Source organism: Amblyomma maculatum, chromosome 1 (genome assembly GCF_055883805.1).
Source record: "Amblyomma maculatum isolate TAMU_Amacu chromosome 1, ASM5588380v1, whole genome shotgun sequence".
Taxonomy (NCBI): domain Eukaryota; kingdom Metazoa; phylum Arthropoda; class Arachnida; order Ixodida; family Ixodidae; genus Amblyomma; species Amblyomma maculatum.
The window spans coordinates 293,683,884-293,704,287 of record NC_139344.1 but is presented as its reverse complement, the minus strand read 5'-3'; the positions used below and the strand labels follow the sequence as shown (position 1 = coordinate 293,704,287).

Sequence of the window (20,404 nt, the reverse complement as noted above, 5' to 3'; positions counted from 1 at the left end):
CCAGCGCCGTGCCATTGTTTGTGATAAAAGCGCGGTGCGAGGGGCGCTCCAAGAGGGGCTTTATCCAAGACTACAAGCAACTACGACCCTGCCAACCTTTTTTTTTTTTCGTCCCTCGGCTGCGGCGGCAAAGTCAAATTTATTCACTTTTGTAACATTTGTTTTTCCTGTCCTGCCTAAGATATGGAAAATAAACAAACAGCAATGAAGTTGGGCTAATACCAGTAAATAAACTACACTTTAGCAGCCGATGCATTCTTTATCATGTGTACAGAGCGAAGCAGAATTTTAGTATTTCTTTTACCGTTTCTATCTTTGTTCTGAACTCGTAAAATCTTCATATCATGCAATTTATGCGGCACGTAACCTCTTATCCTCATTTGATAATTTTCATAGCATCAAGTTTTATTTTTCCTTTGAGGGTTTGCATGATACCGACCCTCCAACGAGTGTAAGACTGACTCGATAATAAGAATGCAGAGATTTTGCGTTGTCTGGATGTATCTCTAGCTACTAGGTTGAAATTATGGCAGCACTGTTCTTTGAATTGCTCATTCCACTTAGTCGTTTCTGAGGAAGGAAAGAGGCCTCCTTTGTTCGTCGGTTTCCCCATGTTAGCGGCTATTCGCTTCTCGAGCGAGGCAGCCCCATGAGCAGAAAGATGCCTGCTTTTGCCAAGCATATATCATGTGTGTTACTAAAAAAGCTAGAAACAATAACGAAAGCCACTACTTGTACTGGACAAGAAGCACGTTTCGTTCGCCAGGATACAGTGTTCATTGTAGCCGGGGCGCACCACAGCTGCACGCGCGAGAGCCTTAGCTGGCAACGTTTCGGCACACAAACAGTATAACACACTTAATTCGAGGCGATAAATAAATCTCAAAGCAAGCAAGTGTACATTTGTCAAGGGACCATTTTCAAGTAGCGCTACTGCGCATGAGCGAAGCACCTGAGTGCGCGAAGCACCTGCACCTCAGTTCGACCCGACCACTCGACCCGACTCGCCAGTATTAACCTCTTTGGCCCGATGGAAAGGAAAGGGCAGAGGGAAAACGTAGAAGCACAATACCCTCTCATAAATACCCCTTGATTCAGAGTGTTTGTGACGCCATCCTCGTAATTTTTCTGAACTGCGACACTTTAGTGCACATAAAAGTTCATAGATGGCGCTACCTACAACATTTATAAGTGGCTGTGTTATTCCACTATTATTTGCTTTTTGTACACTTTGTAGTTGATAATTGTTAGCGGTTGAATAAAGGAACGAAAGCCCGAACCTTCAAGTTATATTCGCCAGAAACAAACAAGCCATGGAGCATTTCAATCATGCTTAAAATACTTCATGAAGAGCTCGCGCGCTCCAAGTGAACCACGAAAAAATTAGCTGAAATCACCCTGACAGTGCACATTCCTCTAGAGTCGTAGAACAAAACCGATGCTTATCCTCTGACAGCAAGGTGTAAAGTTTTTCCACGCGAAATTTCAGCACAGATAAAAGCTTATAACTTGAACAGTTTAGCATTTACTTTTAGCCATTTTACAAAAAACGCTAAGTTTGATCACAAATAACTTTTACACTAAATGAAGCAGACAGATGATATTTTCAGGAAAAAGCGAACTATGTACGACCTCCAACTGCGCAAAAAATCTCCGCAGCAGAATGCATATCTTTAAAGTTATTGTATGTATAATTACCTGTTTTATACACTTTTCACAGGCAGGTGGCTAATAAACTATGCGATACACAGTAATAAAAATGCTTAACTTTGTTCATTAACATCTAATCTGAAAACACCTCGAACGGTTTTTTTCTAGGTGCAAAAGAGTTTGCACAATTTTGCTTTTCCCGAGACAAGTAGAGCTGAAAAGCCGTTTCTTACCTTTGTGTTTTCCTTTACAGCTTAAACATTGTTGCAGCTATTTATAAACCAAACGCACCACTAGAAAGGAGAGGAAATAAACTTTACAAATATATTAAAGTTACATTTATAAACTAAACGAGTGAGGCACAGTGGGCGTATGAATATCACCAAAAATGTCGTCTCTTCCCCGCTGGAGTGGGACCGCCACCTTAAGGTAAACGGGCTTCTCCGCTGACTCCTGTTATTGCAAAATATAAGCAGAGCCAACAGCCATTGGCATTTGCTTGTTGTTGAAGAAGATAGTTACCTATTCAATTATACGTGTTAATAATTAACCATATTTTAGCCAACAAATATAAATGAAAATGCACATGAGCAATTTAACATTCTTGATTATTTGTAATATGCAAGGTCAATTAGTGAGCGCAACATCACATTACAAGAGCCACAACAGACAACACGCTGCAGCTACAAAGGGGACTGAAGTTATGCAATTACTCCTGAGCTGCACAAGCCAGAATGCAGCAGTGCAAAAAAAGGGCAGAAGCAAGCTGGAATATACTCTGTGCAACTTCAAAATAAGTGCCTCTGTAAATTACTACCAGGCAAACCTATCATCTCAAGCAATTTGTAAAAAAAAAAGCTGCAAAGTTGCAGAACAAACTAAAAATGAAGCCACTTAGGCATGTGTGGAACAAACATATGTTGTCTCATACAGAGTTACAATGAAGTTACTGAGTCCTGATGAGTAAAAATAGTAAAAGCGATTGCAATGAGGATTCTGGTTCTAAAACCAGCAGGTTAAATGACATCTGTGCCCCGTCACACAGTCAAACTTTGTTAATTTGGCCTGTTAACTCGGAAATTCGGCCTGCTCAATCCCTCCCTTCAAAATTGTGCATAGGTCTGTGGCAGCACACATTCATTAATTCAAACTGGAGATGGACCATGGCTGGTGCTAGAGTGAGGTTTAGGAGCACGCATCGCTATAACCATCATCCGGAAACAAGTGCCGGGACAGAAATCGAAAACGTACGCAGGGTAGAATCAGTAAGAGTTTTCATACCATGTAGGTACAGACAACAAGCAAGGGAACAGAGCAGGCGATGCTTTTTTTTTTTTCTGTTCCAGGGCGGGAAAAGTTGTCATTTGGCCGTTACCATGGCTGGTGCTAGAGTGAGGTTTAGGAGCACGCATCGCTATAACCATCATCCGGAAACAAGTGCCGGGACAAAAATCGAAAACGTACGCGGGGTAGTATCAGTAGGAGTTTTCATACCATGTAGGTACAGACAACAAGCAAGGGAACAGAGCAGGCGATGCTTTATTTTTCTGTTCCAGGGCGGGAAAAGTTGTCATTTGGCTGTTTTAATTGCAGATTTCGAGAAAGGAGAAAGTGAATTAAATGCACTTAAATTACAAGCGATAGACATTTATTTTAGATGATGATAGCAAATAAGTCAACCCAACGCCCTGTATGACCAAAAAACTGTTGGCATACGCAGGGTGTCAGAATTTTTTCAGGTTCAGTTCGGGTTCACACCTTTCGGGTTCAGGTTCGGTTTCAGTTCCAGAGACACATTCCGTTCCGGTTCGAACCGGTTCGACCTTTTCCAAACAGGTTCAGAAAAAAATAAACTTCGGGGGTGTTTTTTTCTCAACTTTTTAATACAGAGTTATCTTTCCTATTCCAGTGTGTATTAAAATTTGAAAATTCTTATAGTAGTAGTTCATGTCTTATTTTTGCCATCAAATGCGACAGGCTCCGCTGGTTGTACAGACCTCGGCAAAATGTTTATAATGAGTGACCGACAGTTACAGCAAGATAGGGGAAAATAGGCACCTGTGTGTTGTGGCCCGAAAGGCACTGAAAAAAGTCCCTCCACCTCGTAGCGGGGTTGGAGTCATTATCATATTTTCTGAAGAACCGGATTAACTCCTGTGGTCGTGACACAATGCTACCATCATCTCGTTGCTTGTCATGGTCGCCTGCATAGGCGCACTATATACCTTCTAGAACCACTTTGAGGCCATACTGGTATGTTTAGTCACATAATTTACAACAAGCATGACAAGACATCGTGGCGATTTGCAAAAATTTCATCATGTGCTCAGTAAATGCTGCCATTTTTTTTTATTTGATAGCATAGAAAGACCGAAGGAAGAGTACATTGTCGAGGGTTGTTGAAGTCATCCTACTTCGATGACGAGAGAGAATATAGTTTTTTTCAGAAAATGTGCTCAACACTAGATGGCATAGCAAGCGCTACTGTAACTAGTGAATACAGTTCTGGACACCACAACTACTTCTCCAAATATTTCAAAACACTCCAGTATTTGCTTATTCTGGGCACCTTTTTAAGTGCATAGAGCGAGCTCTGTACTGCTTCAATTTTGAGAGAACCGCCACTGTCTCTAAATCCTTGCAGGTAGTCTTCTCTTTCCACAAGACACTCTTCAAGCTCATCGTCAGCTTGTAAGCTCTTAGGGGGGAAATTCTGCTGCCACCTGTAGCGGTACTTGATTGCCGCCGCCGATCCTATGAAGCCACTTCCATGAAGTGACCAAATGCTGTTTTGCCCAACATCTTTCATGGCATCTTTCAGGGTCTCAAGTAGCAGTTCACCAAATGCACAATTACTGCCATTCCTTCCTCTGTGTTTTTTCCCCTTATGGCCTAATCGCTTCGCTCCGCTTCACCTCATCCCTCTCCCTGCTTTCCAAGATTTCCGCTCCGACCTCTCTCGTCACCGTGCAACCCGTAGACCAGGTTATTCGTTTTCTCTCAATGGCGCACTTCTAGCTTTCAGTACCTTTAGAGACTGTCTTAGGTATTCGCATCAGTGATGGTGGATGAATCAAAACGCATTCTTTTTTTCAACAGCATAACTGTATGGGCCTAAGCGATAGCATGCCAAATAGAGCTTGTGAATTAATATTCCTACCAGTAATCCGACTCGGCTCCACCCAATCTTCACATTTGAACAGTGGAGCTTCACTCCAGGCATAGTTTAACTTGTGAGGGGAAATAAAACAAGCAGACATCGCTAGGGGCAAAAGGAAGAGAAGACAAAATGGGAAATCAACTTATGGAATTATCTTTCTGCTAAGTTCAGATACAACTCAAGAACAGACTGGTAAATTGCTGCCCAAAGCAGCCTTCCCACCATCAGCGCCGGCTTATCATTCTGAAGTCTCGGCCAACCAAATTGCATCTGCTAGCGTCGCATTGCATATGGCTGCTTTGCACGTGCCAGCAACTCAGTGTGATGTTTGTGGAACAATAGGAAAATAAAATAATTTCAGTCATTTTTTAACAGATTCTTCACTTCGTTTTTGAGTTTTACATAGTTATATATTTATATATGTTTATATAACTAAACTTGCGAATTATATGCCATTATTTCACTGCCTAGGAAGGCTTTTGAATAGTGCAACTTTCTCCATGAGCCATTGCACAGCGCAGCGGCCACTCGTGTTTGGGGTGAAACGATAGCCCGACACCAGTGCTATGCGTGTGGCAATATATTTTCCTTCATTCTTGTTATGGACAATTTTTCAATATGGCCGTGATTTGCGGTCTGCAGTGGCACTTTGGAAATAAGTGAAAAGGCGCATTACAAGCAGAGATAAAAGAAAAAAAATGAATAAGTTGCCAACAAAAGTGGGTCGGGAGTGTACCGCGAACAGGTTTGAAACAACAAGGTCAGTTGTTGGGCGAGTTGGTGACGATGTTCCATATCTACAGCGCGATAAACGGGACAAGAGAACACAATAACGACAAACACAGCGCTGACTGACAACTGATTTTTACTGCTTGTCCAGTCGGTATATATACCCCACTGGAAGGCAGAGATAGAAATCAAGACACACAGATCATGAGAACACATAAAATTCACACTACTACAGGGTCGCATTAACATTCGCATTCGAGATAAGCTGTTTCTTTTTCTGATAATGCCACAGATGGTGCACTTATACAACTTTCCGAGAGCCTCGCTATCATTTGTGCTTCCACCACCTCTCTAGTCAACTGGTCACGATGGCTTCCTAAAATCATACTCATTGTACAAAGGTTGGCAGGCACTCCTATCGTCACCTTCGTCACCTTCCTTGCAGCTGCTGCAGTGCTTAGCCATGTGACCGGTAATAGGGACATGCGTAACGTTATAATAATGTTCTTTTAATCTTTCGTTAAGACATCGGCCAGTCTGGCCAATGTAACTCTTCCCACATGATAGCGGCAGGGAATAGATTACACCTTCCTGGCACTTCACAAATTTTTTGGCGTGTCTTTTTCTGCAGCCGCTTGGTTCATCGTTAGCCGAATTAACTTTTTTGACCAGTTTCGAGAGTCGGTTAGGAGCCGAAAAGACAATGTCGACTCCGGCATGCTTGCCAATCTTTCTCAGGTTATGTGATACCTGATGCATATATGGCACCACAGCAAACTTCATCTTCTTTTTATCTGGTCTTTTCTCGCCTTTCATCTCAGCTTTCACTTTTTTCTGGACTTTCTCTGCCACAGAAGTCAGAACGTCAGAAGGGTAACCAGCCTGTGTGAGGCGGCACACTTGGTTTTTGAAGCTAAGTTCCAGCCTGTGCTGACATGTCATTTTTACAGCATTGTAAAACACTGAATGAACAATGGCTCTTTTTATGAGCTTTGAATGAGCAGATGCATACGGAAGAATCGGTTTTTGACCGCGCGGCTCTAACGCCCAACAAACATGGGATGAGGTGAAGTGAAATGACAAATCTAAAAACCTAATAAAACCATTTTCAGGCACTTCGTGCGTTAAGACCATAGGGTTAAAATGCTCTAAGAACACTGTAAAAACATGACGGAATTGCTGCTCGAAATCGAGGTTGTCACATTCTAAAAACACAAAGTAGTCATCTACAAACCTAAAAATCCCACGAACACAGGACCCTTCAAGGCCATCTTTCAAAATCCTATCACGCGATGCCAGGAACACATCACTAAGAACAGGTGCAAGGCACGAACCAATACAAATTCCATTTCTCTGAATGTATACATCTCCATTCCATTCAGTGAATGTGGATTCAAGGTAAACAGACAGCAATTCAAGGAAACTGCCTGTTGAAATCCCGCGCTCATTTTGGAATGCTATGGCACTATTCGCATCAATAAGATCATTTACCGACGACAAAGTCTCTTCCTGGGGTATCGTGTAGTACAAATCTTTTATGTCTATGAAAAATCCTTGAAGTTTTTTGCTGCAGTTCCTTTCTAGAAACTGAATGACTTCGTCCGATCTTCTTACTCTAAACGGGTCATCAATAGTCAATGCCTTCAAGTTACCTTGCAGAAATTTTGCAACGTGCTTCTGCCAAGTTCCATTCTCGGAGATTATCACCCGAAACGGCCACTCAGGTTTATGGGTTTTCACTGTAAAAAACATTTCTAGGCTCAATCCTTGGCTGCTGTCGACCATACTTGAAAGCCTACTCAGGTTCAGCCGATTAATTAGCTTCTTTGCCTTACTTTTAACCTTGGCTAACGACACATCATTCCGTTTGTAGAACAAAGCTCCTACAGCATCCGATGCCTTCGACACATACGCATCATTGTCGAGAACAACAAACCCCCCGTCTTTATCTGCAAGTAACAACGAAAACGAACCTTGCTTTAGCCATCTAACCGTCTTCTGAAGAGGTAGTTTCTTGGTAGAACACCTATACCTCGTTAGAACGTCAACCCCTTCAGAAATGCAACGTTCCGCCTCCGTTTTGTCGGCCTGCCTAGAAACTTCTCTCACCATGGCTAGGAGTTCCGGTCTGGTTTTCCTTGGTTCTACCGCGAACTTTGGTCCCTGGCTAAGGACTCGCCGCACGTACCCAGGGAACGAGATGTTCTCAGATGTATGGATCGGTTGTCCAGCTGTTGCACTTTTCTTTGGCAGTAGCGCAAGTAGTCCGGAAAGCGTCTGTTGCCATAGGACCTCTGTGGTTCGGTCGATGCACGCTGATAGTTGATGCCACTGGTACTTTGAGCCATGCAGTCCCCCAGACAGCTGCACTCGAAGCTTGAGATGCTCCCTGTAGACCCGCACTTGTCGCTGCCATTCTGCTCTGAGTATCTTGCACATCCTTCTTCCATGGCGTTCCTTCCAACCTTCTTGGGTGGCGTTCAACCCTCAGCCGGACATGGAAGAAGGATGTGCAAGATACTCAGAGCAGAATGGCAGCGACAAGTGCGGGTCTACAGGGAGCATCTCAAGCTTCGAGTGCAGCTGTCTGGGGGACCGGATGGCTCAAAGTACCAGTGGCATCAACTATCAGCGTGCATCGACCGAACCACAGAGGTCCTATGGCAACAGATGCTTCCCGGACTATGTGCGCTACTGCCAAAGAAAAGTGCAACAGCTGGACAACCGATCCATACATCTGAGAACATCTCGTTCCCTGGGTACGTGCGGCAAGTCCTTAGCCAGGGACCAAAGTTCGCGGTAGAACCAAGGAAAACCAGACCGGAACTCCTAGCCATGGTGAGAGAAGTTTCTAGGCAGGCCGACAAAACGGAGGCGGAACGTTGCATTTCTGAAGGGGCTGACGTTCTAACGAGGTATAGGTGTTCTACCAAGAAACTACCTCTTCAGAAGACGGTTAGATGGCTAAAGCAAGGTTCGTTTTCGTTGTTACTTGCAGATAAAGACGGGGGGTTTGTTGTTCTCGACAATGATGCGTATGTGTCGAAGGCATCGGATGCTGTAGGAGCTTTGTTCTACAAACGGAATGATGTGTCGTTAGCCAAGGTTAAAAGTAAGGCAAAGAAGCTAATTAATTGGCTGAACATGAGTAGGCTTTCAAGTATGGTCGACAGCAGCCAAGGATTGAGCCTAGAAATGTTTTTTACAGTGAAAACCCATAAACCTGAGTGGCCGTTTCGGGTGATAATCTCCGAGAATGGAACTTGGCAGAAGCATGTTGCGAAATTTCTGCAAGGTAACTTGAAGGCGTTGACTATTGATGACCCGTTTAGAGTAAGAAGATCGGACGAAGTCATTCAGTTTCTAGAAGGGAACTGCAGCAAAAAACTTCAAGGATTTTCCATAGACATAAAAGATTTGTCCTACACGATACCCCAGGAAGAGATTTTGTCGTCGGTAAAAGATCTTATTGATGCATAGCATTCCAAAATGAGTGCGGGATGTCAACAGGCAGTTTCCTTGAATTGCTGTCTGTTTACCTAGAATCCACATTCACTGAATGGAATGGAGATGTATACATTCAGAGAAATGGAATTTGTATTGGTTCGTGCCTTGCACCTGTTCTTAGTGATGTGTTCCTGGCGTCGCGCGATAGGATTTTGAAAGATCGCCTTGAAGGGTCCTGTGTTCGTGGGATTTTTAGGTTTGTAGATGACTACTTTGTGTTTTTAGAATGCGACAACCTCGATTTCGAGCAGCAATTCCGTCATGTTTTTACAGTGTTCTTAGAGCATCTTAATCCTATGGTCTTAACGCACGAAGTGCCTGAAAATGGTTTTATTAGGTTTTTAGATTTGTCATTTCACTTCACCTCATCCCATGTTTGTTGGGCGTTCGAGCCGCGCGGTCAAAAACCGATTCTTCCGTATGCATCTGCTCATTCAAAGCTCGTAAAAAGAGCCATTGTTCATTCAGTGTTTTACAATGCTGTAAAAAAGACATGTCAGCACAGGCTGGAACTTAGCTTCAAAAACCAAGTGTGCCGCCTCCCTCACACAGGCTGGTTACCCTTCTGACGTTCTGACTTCTGTGGCAGAGAAAGTCCAGAAAAAAGTGAAAGCTGAGATGAAAGGCGAGAAAAGACCAGATAAAAAGAAGATGAAGTTTGCTGTGGTGCCACATATGCATCAGGTATCACATAACCTGAGAAAGATTGGCAAGCATGCCGGAGTCGACGTTGTCTTTTCGGCTCCTAACCGACTCTCGAAACTGGTCAAAAAAGTTAATTCGGCTAACGATGAACCAAGCGGCTGCAGAAAAAGACACGCCAAAAAATTTGCGAAGTGCCAGGAAGGTGTAATCTATTCCCTGCCGCTATCATGTGGGAAGAGTTACATCGGCCAGACTGGATGTCTTAACGAAAGATTAAAAGAACATTATTATAACGTTACGCATGTCCCTATTACCGGTCACGTGGCTAAGCACTGCAGCAGCTGCAAGGAAGGTGACGAAGGTGACGATAGGAGTGCCTGCCAACCTTTGTACAATGAGTGTATGATTTTAGGAAGCCATCGTGACCAGTTGACTAGAGAGGTGGTGGAAGCACAAATGATAGCGAGGCTCTTGGAAAGTTGTATAAGTGCACCATCTGTGGCATTATCAGAAAAAGAAACAGCTTATCTCGAATGCGAATGTTAATGCGACCCTGTAGTAGTGTGAATTTTATGTGTTCTCATGATCTGTGTGTCTTGATTTCTATCTCTGCCTTCCAGTGGGGTATATATACCGACAAGACAAGCAATAAAAATCAGTTGTCAGTCAGTGCTGTGTTTGTCGTTATTGTGTTCTCTTGTCCCGTTTATCACGCTGTAGATATGGAGGTTTGGAACAGTTGCTCCCTTTTGTTCCGGTTTGCGTTCAGTTCCAAGATGGGGGAAAAAATTCGGGTTCGGTTCCGGTTTCGAGTGAAAATTCAAACTCTGTTCCGGTTCGACATCCTAGGACACGTAGCTCTATAGGGCCCAGATATCTGTGCAGGTAAGTCTTGTTCTAGGCACTGTTCACAACTCTAATGAAAGACAGGGGGTGCTGTGAAATATGGTCATACTGAGCAAGAGGGCGGAAACAGCACAGAAAGGTGACAAAATAGAAGTTTAGACTGCCGTGTGGAGACTGGAAGCAGCACACAAGTCGTCCCTAGCACTAACCAAAACAGTGATGAAAAAGGAGGCCATCTATGATATCACCGGGAGCAGCCTCCTGTGAGAGGCCGTGGCTGTCGTGCTGTGCACTCGACGACTTCGAGCCAAGTTCTCCCTGGGGCTGGACACTCGTCCCTTGAAACTTGACGCTTGAAAATGTACTGCTGTTCACTGCTTGTTGCGAAATTTCTGATGTTTTGTGAAAAGTGGTCACGTTTTTGACAGCATTTTATTCTGACATGCTGGAAGGCCGACCAGAACGAGGTTGGTCATCAGTTGACATTTCACCAATTTTGAAACGGGAGAACCCCTCAAACACTTCTCGAGCATCATCCTTGTACGCAGTTTTCAACATTTCAAGAGTTTCTGTTCCATTTTTACCGAACAGAAAGCACAATTTCACCGCCGCACACTGTTCACGAAAATCAGCCATTACAAAAACGACACTCACAGAAAAGAGTTGTCACTATAAATTCTGTCGAAGCTAGTACGTCTGACTTTCAGCGATGCCACTCGGCTGACGGACTCTGGAATGTTCCCTCTATGCGCTCCTAGCTGCAAAACACGGTACTACGAAAGCGCTGGCCACCAAAAAATTAGTTCGGTTTCTTTTTGGGTACACCCTCGTACTTCGTTGGAGCTTCCAAAGCTAAAGAACTTGTGTAGAAAGCTGCGAGAGGACCGCCGGATGCATGTGTGAGGAACATGCGGCACAGAGGGCGACAAGAAAACAGTTGAACATTCTCTTGAGTGATTCAAGATATCAAAATGACCACTTGAATGCAATTATTGCATATGCCATCAGACAAGAAGGCTTGCTCGAGATGCACAAGATAGGCCTCACATCGCACCAGGATGCTTTGTGCGCAGTGAAGCTGGTAAACTTTTAAACTCAATTATGCAGCACTTGAATGGTAGGTTGGTGACACAACTCGCCTGAACGCTATCTAATGAAGGCAGCTTTGTTTTTTGCAGTGATGATTATTTTATATTGTGTGAATCTGTGCTACGATGATGTTGCATTCCAGGCAACTAAAAGCAGACAAGAAAGCAAGGAAACTGATGAGCGAGCTCGTCTTTGGCCCATGATTTATGCAGGGGCTAGTGATGACTGTGGTTTTGACTGATCCCGATGACTCAGGATATTAGGTTATATATTTAATGCGTCTGTAAATGTTAATTTTGGAATTAGAAATGTAAGGCTGCTGTGCATTTCCCCACTTGCTGGCGCCCGAAATAAATTTCACGTGTACCACCTCAAGTTAGCTCTTTCCCTACCATGGGCAAAATGGCTGTTTTCTGTAGATTTCAGTAGATTTTTTTTTCTGTGAAAACTGTCATGTCTAAAATTTTATGCAATACACGAGAACAAATCTAAATAGATTCGCATTTTAGGCATACAACTTTGAATATGAAGTATGAAGTTGTGGGTTGTACCACACAATATAATTTCCCAACACCAGATTTTAGAAAACATTTTTGAACAAAACTTGACGAAATGCACTTCAAAATGAAACAATAATTTAAAAAGTTTTTCAAGATATACAAAATGCAGAGCATTATATTGGCCCCTCCCTGTGAAAAAATAAAAGTTCAGTATTGAATAGTGTTCTTGATATAATCAACGAGGGCCTCTGCAGAGCGCCATACCGAAATGAATGCTTGGTTCCCTTCTTGGGCAGAACGCCGCCACACCCTGTTTTGCGGGAGGCAAGATATTGTGCCCAAATGATGTTGACATCCTGAGAATGAGATAATTGACACCAAAAACACCAACAAAACATCCAGAGCAGTCCCAGACGCATGCCAAACAGACCAACAAAGTGTGGCTGCCGATGTTCCGGGCTGGTTTCCATCGTCATCGGGGTCGGAACTGAATTTTGACGATAAGGCAGCATCTTCAGTGTCACTGCTGCTTGGGTCATCAATAAAATCGGTCGTAGATAGTACAGAAACAGATTTGCGACGTTTCGAAGCGCGCGTCGTCTATGCGGATGCCGCCATTCTCGCATGAGACTCAGACACTGCTGCGCGCTCGGAGCGCGTTCAAAAATAGCCACCTTGCGGGAAAAAATGTAAATACCAATAAAATCTAGCTTCAGTTATCTGACTACATGCTAGATGGCGTAGCCTGTCCATAAAGGTGGGTTCAGACGAAAGGACCGGAGCGCGGATGGTCTGCGCGCATCAGCACTGATCTGGTGCCACATGACCACGCGTCCGCGCGTCGATCCGGCCGTCAAGCATTCACACGAAGCCAGCGGACCATCCGTGTGTACCCTCCTTCCCATTCCACGGCCGGTCTCGAGGGAGAGAGCTTCTCTTCTCTTACGGCCTCTCCAATGGGGTCTGTTTCCACCGCCCGCCGCGCCTCGGTGGGGTCGCCACTGCCCCACTGCTGCTCCACCGCTACAGCCGTTCACGCGCAAGGGAAACGCGCGCTCGCTTTTAGCTTCGCCCGCGTCAGTTGCAACCGGCAGGTCCTGACATTACACCCCTTATGGTTTATACAAAGTCCGTAATCAGCATCGAACATTTATCGTGTACGAGGAATAAAATAGAGTCAACAATCCGCTCACGCGCGCGCTCCTTCGTCAGTGCGGCCATGCACGGTCGAATGAAGCTTCGGGTACACGTCAACATTTTTTACCCCTAAGTTTTGTACAAAAATAAATTTGCCAGGCTATGCAATGTGCCTTTGAATGTTTTAAGCAGGTGTAGCGCGACCTGACGCGAGTGCATGGTGAACTGTTGGGTAGAAATTCTGTCAACCGCTACCGTTTTCGTTTAGATCAGAAGAGGTACCGGCAAAAATTCATGGCGCGTCTCAGATTCAGAGTAAAGAACAAAAATTTATTCATATAGTAAAAATTTCACTTGTCTAGTAGACTGGGCTGTTCTAGCTTCATTCAAAACATATCAGCCGATGAAAGACTGAAGATGTATATGTAGTCTCGCGACTACTTTTAATCAAGGAAATGGGCATAAACAGTTAAGCAGAATCGAAAAGAGCGGCAAACGATAAAAAATTGTCCTTCAAAGTTTCACATTGCACTATATGTTCATCAATTCATAAAAATGCGACCTGCGTCTAGAAAATTCAGTCTCAAAATCTTCCTGCACGGCTTGTGCACATAAGGACTTGACCTCTCGGTCTTCTCTGTCACTTTCCTGGTATAATTAATTGAGAAGAAGAATTCTGAGAAATGTTCCAAATATCAAAGAAGCGGACCTAATAATAGCTGTTGTAAATTCCTTTCGGGTAACTCAGTGCTGAATTCTGAAATGCTGACTGAATCAAGATCTTAAGTACTTCGAGAACATTTGTGTGTATAGTAGGTGCACGGCAGCTTTTTCAAAAAAAAAAAGCTTGTCCAATAGAGCAACAAGCTCTGGTTTCGGATAATGCAGTCCACTAGAATATTGTCCTCGTAGAAGAGCGTACTACATGGGTCTGCTTCTTTCACTAGTTTCAAGAAGAATAGCGCAAGCGTCACACCCGAAGTTGATTAACTAAACGATATATCCAGCAGCGTAAGGTAAATCGGAATATGTGACAGTGGGAAATGGGATAGTAGCAGATGCCATCACTTCATTCAGTTCCTCGGTTACTGATTGCGGCACAGCAGAAATGATTTTTGTTTTTGGCATCGACGCAAGGTGCCTTGATTTTGCTCTCAGATGAAACGTTCGTCTTGACAATGTAGTCATGTGCCGCTAGCTGTTACGGCCCTCGCATCTAGCATCTCGTTCCCTTCTGCACATTAGTCTTACTTTCCCAAAGAGAGCCTCAATGGGTTGCTATATAGGGCTTGAAATGAGTCTTCAGTGCGAGTGTCCTTCTTTAACGCTTTAGAAGTTTCTTGCATACTTTCGATATAGCAGGTGAACTCACTCGTAAATCACTGCATCGAGTATCACCTTCATCATTTATTGGCCTCTTTTTACCACTTCGAGCACCAGTGGTGTCATGAATATCAAACCATTTTTATTGCTTTCATAACAAGCTTAATATCATGTAAAAATTTCATTAAAACAATGTTTATTTGCAAAATTAAAATAATGTTTATCATACCACACATTGGCTAATATATGAATTGTAATAACATTTAAAACTCAACCCTACAACGTTTACTTTGACTGTTATACTAATACTTTATATCATGCAAGCATTGTGCAATTTACATAACATTTTTAATAAATTATTTTCATCTTCGGTGTTACATGAATGGTTTCGCATCTAGCGCTAAAGACGGTTTTGCTGTAACAGACGAGTTGCTGTCATGTTAGCCTTGAAGAAGCTGCGATGTGATCACTTCTCATTCAGTTTTTTTTTTTTTTTTTTTCCTATTCTTGTAGAGGGTTTGGAAAAATTCGGATTAAAATGGACAAAAGTAGCTACCATGCCGCAATGTATGGCATGCTTGTCGAACGTCTGCTGAACGACAGTGTTTTTTATATCCGTTCACGTGTGTAGTACGTTGACGACATGCCGCTGCAGCATCTACCTTCCGTGTTCTTTAATTTCGGGGCTGCATTCACCACGAAACTCGCGAGCGACAGCGCGAAACCAGGCAAAAGCCACCCGCCGCCGCTGAAGCAGACGCGGAGCGGACAGTGAGCAGGTCGCGCCCCTTGCGGTGGCGGACAGCGCAACTCAAGGAGAAAAGTTCCCATTGTTCCCGCGGCGATTGAGAAGGCCGTAAGAAAGAGCGCGCGCTCTCTCCCGAGACCGGCCGTGCCCATTCGTGGCGGCGCGCTGCCGAAAACCTTTCTACCAGGAGTTTCAACATGGACGCCGAGCGAAACAGTCGTCTTGCTGCTCTGGCTGTTCTACGTGAAGTGTGCGAGGATGACGAGGAAGCGAAAAAGCGTTCATTTATTGCAAGCGTTCTTTATTGCAAGCATCGTCAATATTCTATATCGGTGGACAGCTCTCAACGAGCGATAAAAACGTGACTGTCGCTTCATCACTGAGCGCTTTTTTCGCTACTTCACCCCTAATAAGCACTAGAAACCGAGTAAAGCTACATCTCTGGCACACCCACAAGCACAAACACAAAAAACGATGCACTGCAGCGAACACAGAGCAAACGACGCAGCGCATGCACAAAAAACAATACGCCGCTCGAACTGAATACGAGACGAAAAGCGCGGGCGTAGCAACGCGGAGGCAGCAGCGATAAAGCAAAAAGAGCAAAAACAATCTCGGTCCGCGGTGGACGCCCGGTCCGCGCGGACTGAAAAAGGTGCTTGGCATATTCAGTCCGCTCTGTCCGGACGGCCGCGCCGCTCGCCATTGCTCAGAGCAGTGACGTCGGCGTCACATGGGGCGCGGGTAGCGATGACGCGCGCGGACCATCCGCGCTCCGGTCCTCCCGTCTGAACCCACCTTAAGAAGCGGAAGGGTTCAAAATCGGTGCGCGAAGTCATCGTTAGTGGGCTAACAATCCTCAAGGGGCGCGGTAGGGAAAGAGTTAACACAAATATAGAAACCATAACTGGCGACGGGAAAGTGAATCTATCAACGACACAGAAAAAAACAGCCTTGCTTGTGGATGAATGGCCTAACGAAATACCGGAAAATTCCAAGAGCCGCATAAGAAAACTAGAGATACATTCATAAAAGCATGCAGCGCTTAGAACACAGTATTGCTCCAAAATCACAAGTCCCACCACACCCCTTTTCACAGCGCGAAGCCGTAGCAGTGGTGCCTCGTCACAAGCGGCCCCTTTGCGTTATGGGGATGCTTCACCCGTGCGGTGAAGAATACTCACACAACAAAGGTGCAACGTACTACTCCACGAGTGGAGAAAGCAGGTGGATGGAAGAGAGAAAAATACAAGTAGGTGTTAAAACAGCAGGATGGCATCTCAAAATAAACTAAAAGGCCAGTGAAGCATGCTGCAGTGTACCGTATTTGTCGCATAATCAAGCGTAATCAACTCACTCGCATAATGAACCCACCCTCCACTTTGCACTTGAGAATTTTTTTTTTTTTTTGAAGCGCCAAGGCCAGCTCACTCACATGCAAGCGATTAAGCAATCTCAGCGACGAGCAGCAGCGACAGAGCAAAACATTTTCAACTTGTTGGAACTGCGTCTCTCTGCTGTTCGAGCCACCAGAGCCACCGCGGCAGCTCAAAACAAGGTTTCTGTGTCGCCATGGCAGAAATCGCCAGCGTTTTCGCTTGCACGTCACACTCCGTTTGGTCGTCTCATCCACAGCTCATTTCTTGGCAGCGTGCCAAGATGCTGCTCAGCGATAATGTCATGGCGTGTTTATCTTTTGATAGCTCCTGCAGCGATGGGAAGCGAACTTGGCAGACTGGAGACTGCCCGTGATGGCTTGATTGCACAAGCCTGGTTCTACTTAGCCCGCCGCGCTTGGGGCGGGGGTAGTCCAGTGCCACAAAATCATTGGAAAGCGTGATACAGTAGCTGCAAATGCTGTTTGAAGCGAAAAATGCTAAAAGCCGATATCATGATCGCAGCTGACCGCGTGCTTTCGTTGATTCATACATGCAAGGATAAATGACTCCCGCAAAAAAAAAATGCCGCTTCGTAAGGCCATATAAGGCAAAACTAGCACTATCATCATCGCAACCACTTTCTGTAGCCGCGCAAAGGGTGCAGCCGTATTGTCACCGCCATCGCCGATTGTGCGTTCATGGAAGATGGCGCTGACCACAACGACGGCGCAATAGCTCTCTAGATGAAACAGCTAGATTCATCGAGATTTCTGGCAGGGTTTCAAGGTTGGAAGCCTCGCGAAAAAATATGGGCATTCGCACTCTACGATTTTAACGATCATCAAGGCTAGGGATGCCCTGCAGTTCATCCAGTCACTGATCGGTTTTGTGCATGCAAAAAGGACTGCCACCAGCGTACGTGCTACTGGAAGCGATGCTCATAGTGATCGTCAAGCTTCAGCGGCTGCTCAAGCGAGCGTGAATTTCTGATTGTTTTTCAGTATGCTCAAGTTATTTTATGGCTACTGATATAGCTTGTAATAATGTGCTTAGTGCTCTTTACGAAGATTAGCATTGTTCAACCAGATTTACTCTACCCTAGTAAGCAGGCAAGTCTACATGCATGGGGAAATATGTGGGGATTTTTTTTTCTTTGTTTTCCTTTTTTCCACGCCAGTCCAGATATAAGGACAACTGGTTACAATGATCGAATTTTCTGGTTTTTTCAACATGGTTATAAGTGAACTGCACTGTAATATTATATAAACACGATTTGAGCTAAAGCTTATTTGAGCATAACACATGGCTCCAAAATATTCATATTTTCTTACTTCATTACCTTCCATCGAATGAAATCCCTTGCCACCTCTGAACGCGTTCCTGATTGTCTTGCATCGTATACTTCCAAGGAAATGCAGAAAAAATCTTTCTTGAAGTGCTCACTGGGTACAACCATGTAGTGAGTCATGTTCTTCGCGGTTCACAGGATCAAGGTCCAAAACGACTTCAGTTTTTATCCTTGGGGAAGTTGTGCAGGACCTGAAGTTACACAATTTGTGCCCTGTGGAACACTACACACACGATTATTACTTTCCTGGCAGCATGTACAGGGTCGTCCACTTCTAGCTAGAACACGGTCACTGCTTTTAAAGCAACATTGTATCTGACGCAGGCAGATATCGATGCAAAGCGATGCAAGCACACAGAGACACGGATGTGCTGCTTCACATGGCCAGCCACTTTAGATTACTGCGTGGCCGGGTCGGATGCAATGACACCTTGAAAGCAGTTACCGTGTTCTAGCTAGAAGTGGACGAGGCTGTACATCCCGCAAAGGGCTGTTGCCTGCACTGCGAATGCCCGTGGGCTGCTTCCGAGAAAAGCCGCGTGATGGCGCCAGCACCTATTCTGCTTGCCGCTCTGAAGACATGGCAGAAACGCGCGCACCGGTCGCTAGATGGTAGCACTTTTGCATAACGTCTATATCACTGTCTTCATTACCTGTTCACTCATCTACATTATGAGGGAGTAACATCTAAAGAAATTTTTGCCTTCAAACATCCAGTCATTCAGGCAGAAAAAGGGCAGGCAAAGCAGTTGAGATTTCACCAAAAGCCTGCCGGGAAATTTGTTCCCACCCAATAGGTATGGATCAAACTGTACTCATTTCAAGTGAAAGCTTCGAAGTGTCAAATGTATCTAATTTATATAGTTTTCTCACACCACATGACCCAGCATTGATAATTTACTCTCCTGGTGGCGAAAGACACGCGCACAAACAGTCGGGAAGGAAAAATGGTGCGATGTTCCACAAAACCTCAAGCAGTGTCAAGTAGATTATAAGAGAAAACTTGATTTTTTGTGGTTTACAAGTGTCACACTATGTACCGCCAAGATACTGTGAGCGAATGTGCATTTCTCCGGGCTGTAGAGTTATTTGAATCAGATGGGGAATATATTCTCTATGGGCGCTTAAGGGTTAATAACATTGTGGTATCTCATGATTTCAGCCAATGCAGCGATACAAAAAGCGATGCTGGTATGCTGTTTTGGTGGACTGCACAGAATTATTGCTGGGTCAGGGTACGTCAGTATGCGCACATATGAAATGATCTTGAAAGGCAAAGACAAGGTAAACAAAAAGAACGAAAACACATCAATTTGCTGATTTAAGGTAATTAATTAGCCAGTGAAGTATGCCCACATGAAGCTGGGCCATTTAGCACTGGTTTGTAGGAGGCACCTGGTGTATGAATTAGTTTCTTCAAAATGGCTGCAGCGTCATCCATGTTTTCACTTACACACAAAGGGCTACCTTAATATTATGCTTCGGGTCAAAGTGAAATAAATCTGCATTTTCATCGTTTCAGTATAGCCAAGTTCAACTGTAATAGCAAATAAGTAGAAGGAAAAAAGTGGTCTCCATGTCTTACCTTGTCCACCTCGCAAGACTTTGTCCAGGTGAAAACATTTTCGTGTGAAGGATACACAGTGTACCGTTTGCGCTCCTCCTGAACAAAGCTGCTGAGCTGGAATAGAATTTGCACTACTTGGTATCAAAAATGGCTGACATCAAAAAGACTGCACTCTTAAAGACATGCTAGTATATAACTGTACAAAGCACTTTCCACATGATGAAAGCCTGCACTACAAAAAATGGCATCACATACTCAGAAACATTTTGCCCCGAAATCTTTACTGCCATTTACAAAAGTTTTACATGCTAATCAAGACATTACTTTGGACTCTCAACTGAATACACTGCTCAAAGCCAACCATGCAGTATCTTACAATGCGCACTGACAAATCAAAATTTGAACCAAGCCAGAGCAACAAATATCTCTGGTTTATTAAAGTAAGGAAAATTTGTACTGCTATCTCACATACAATCAGACTTTTTTATTATTTGAAGATACTGTCATCCCCAGTAGGGATTATTACATGAGTGGGTTACAAAGGCCTGCAGACATTTGCCCATACAGGCTTATATACAAAAGGGTAACCAAGATCTAGTACAAAAAATGAAGGAGGCAAGCATATGAAATATATGTACATATACATGGACAAAATACAGTCATTCACATATTGACAATATCATAGATTCACATTATGCATAGAAAGTAACAGGAAGACACTAATTATTACATCACTTCCTCGTGGCTTGTGTTCCTCTGGATGTGTTAAATGTAAT

The 20,404-nt window shown here is 44.1% G+C and overlaps 1 protein-coding gene across 1 annotated transcript in view; it reads right to left on the bottom strand.

Moving 5' to 3' along the window:
- LOC146206818 (uncharacterized) overlaps nucleotides 1-20,404 on the bottom strand; it is a 106,603-nt gene that overhangs the window by 70,969 nt on the left and 15,230 nt on the right. The window contains exon 3 of the mRNA XM_084591581.1: nucleotides 19,647-19,742. Within this exon, the coding sequence (XP_084447707.1) occupies nucleotides 19,647-19,742 (96 nt within the window). The remainder of the gene's footprint in view (nucleotides 1-19,646; nucleotides 19,743-20,404) is intronic.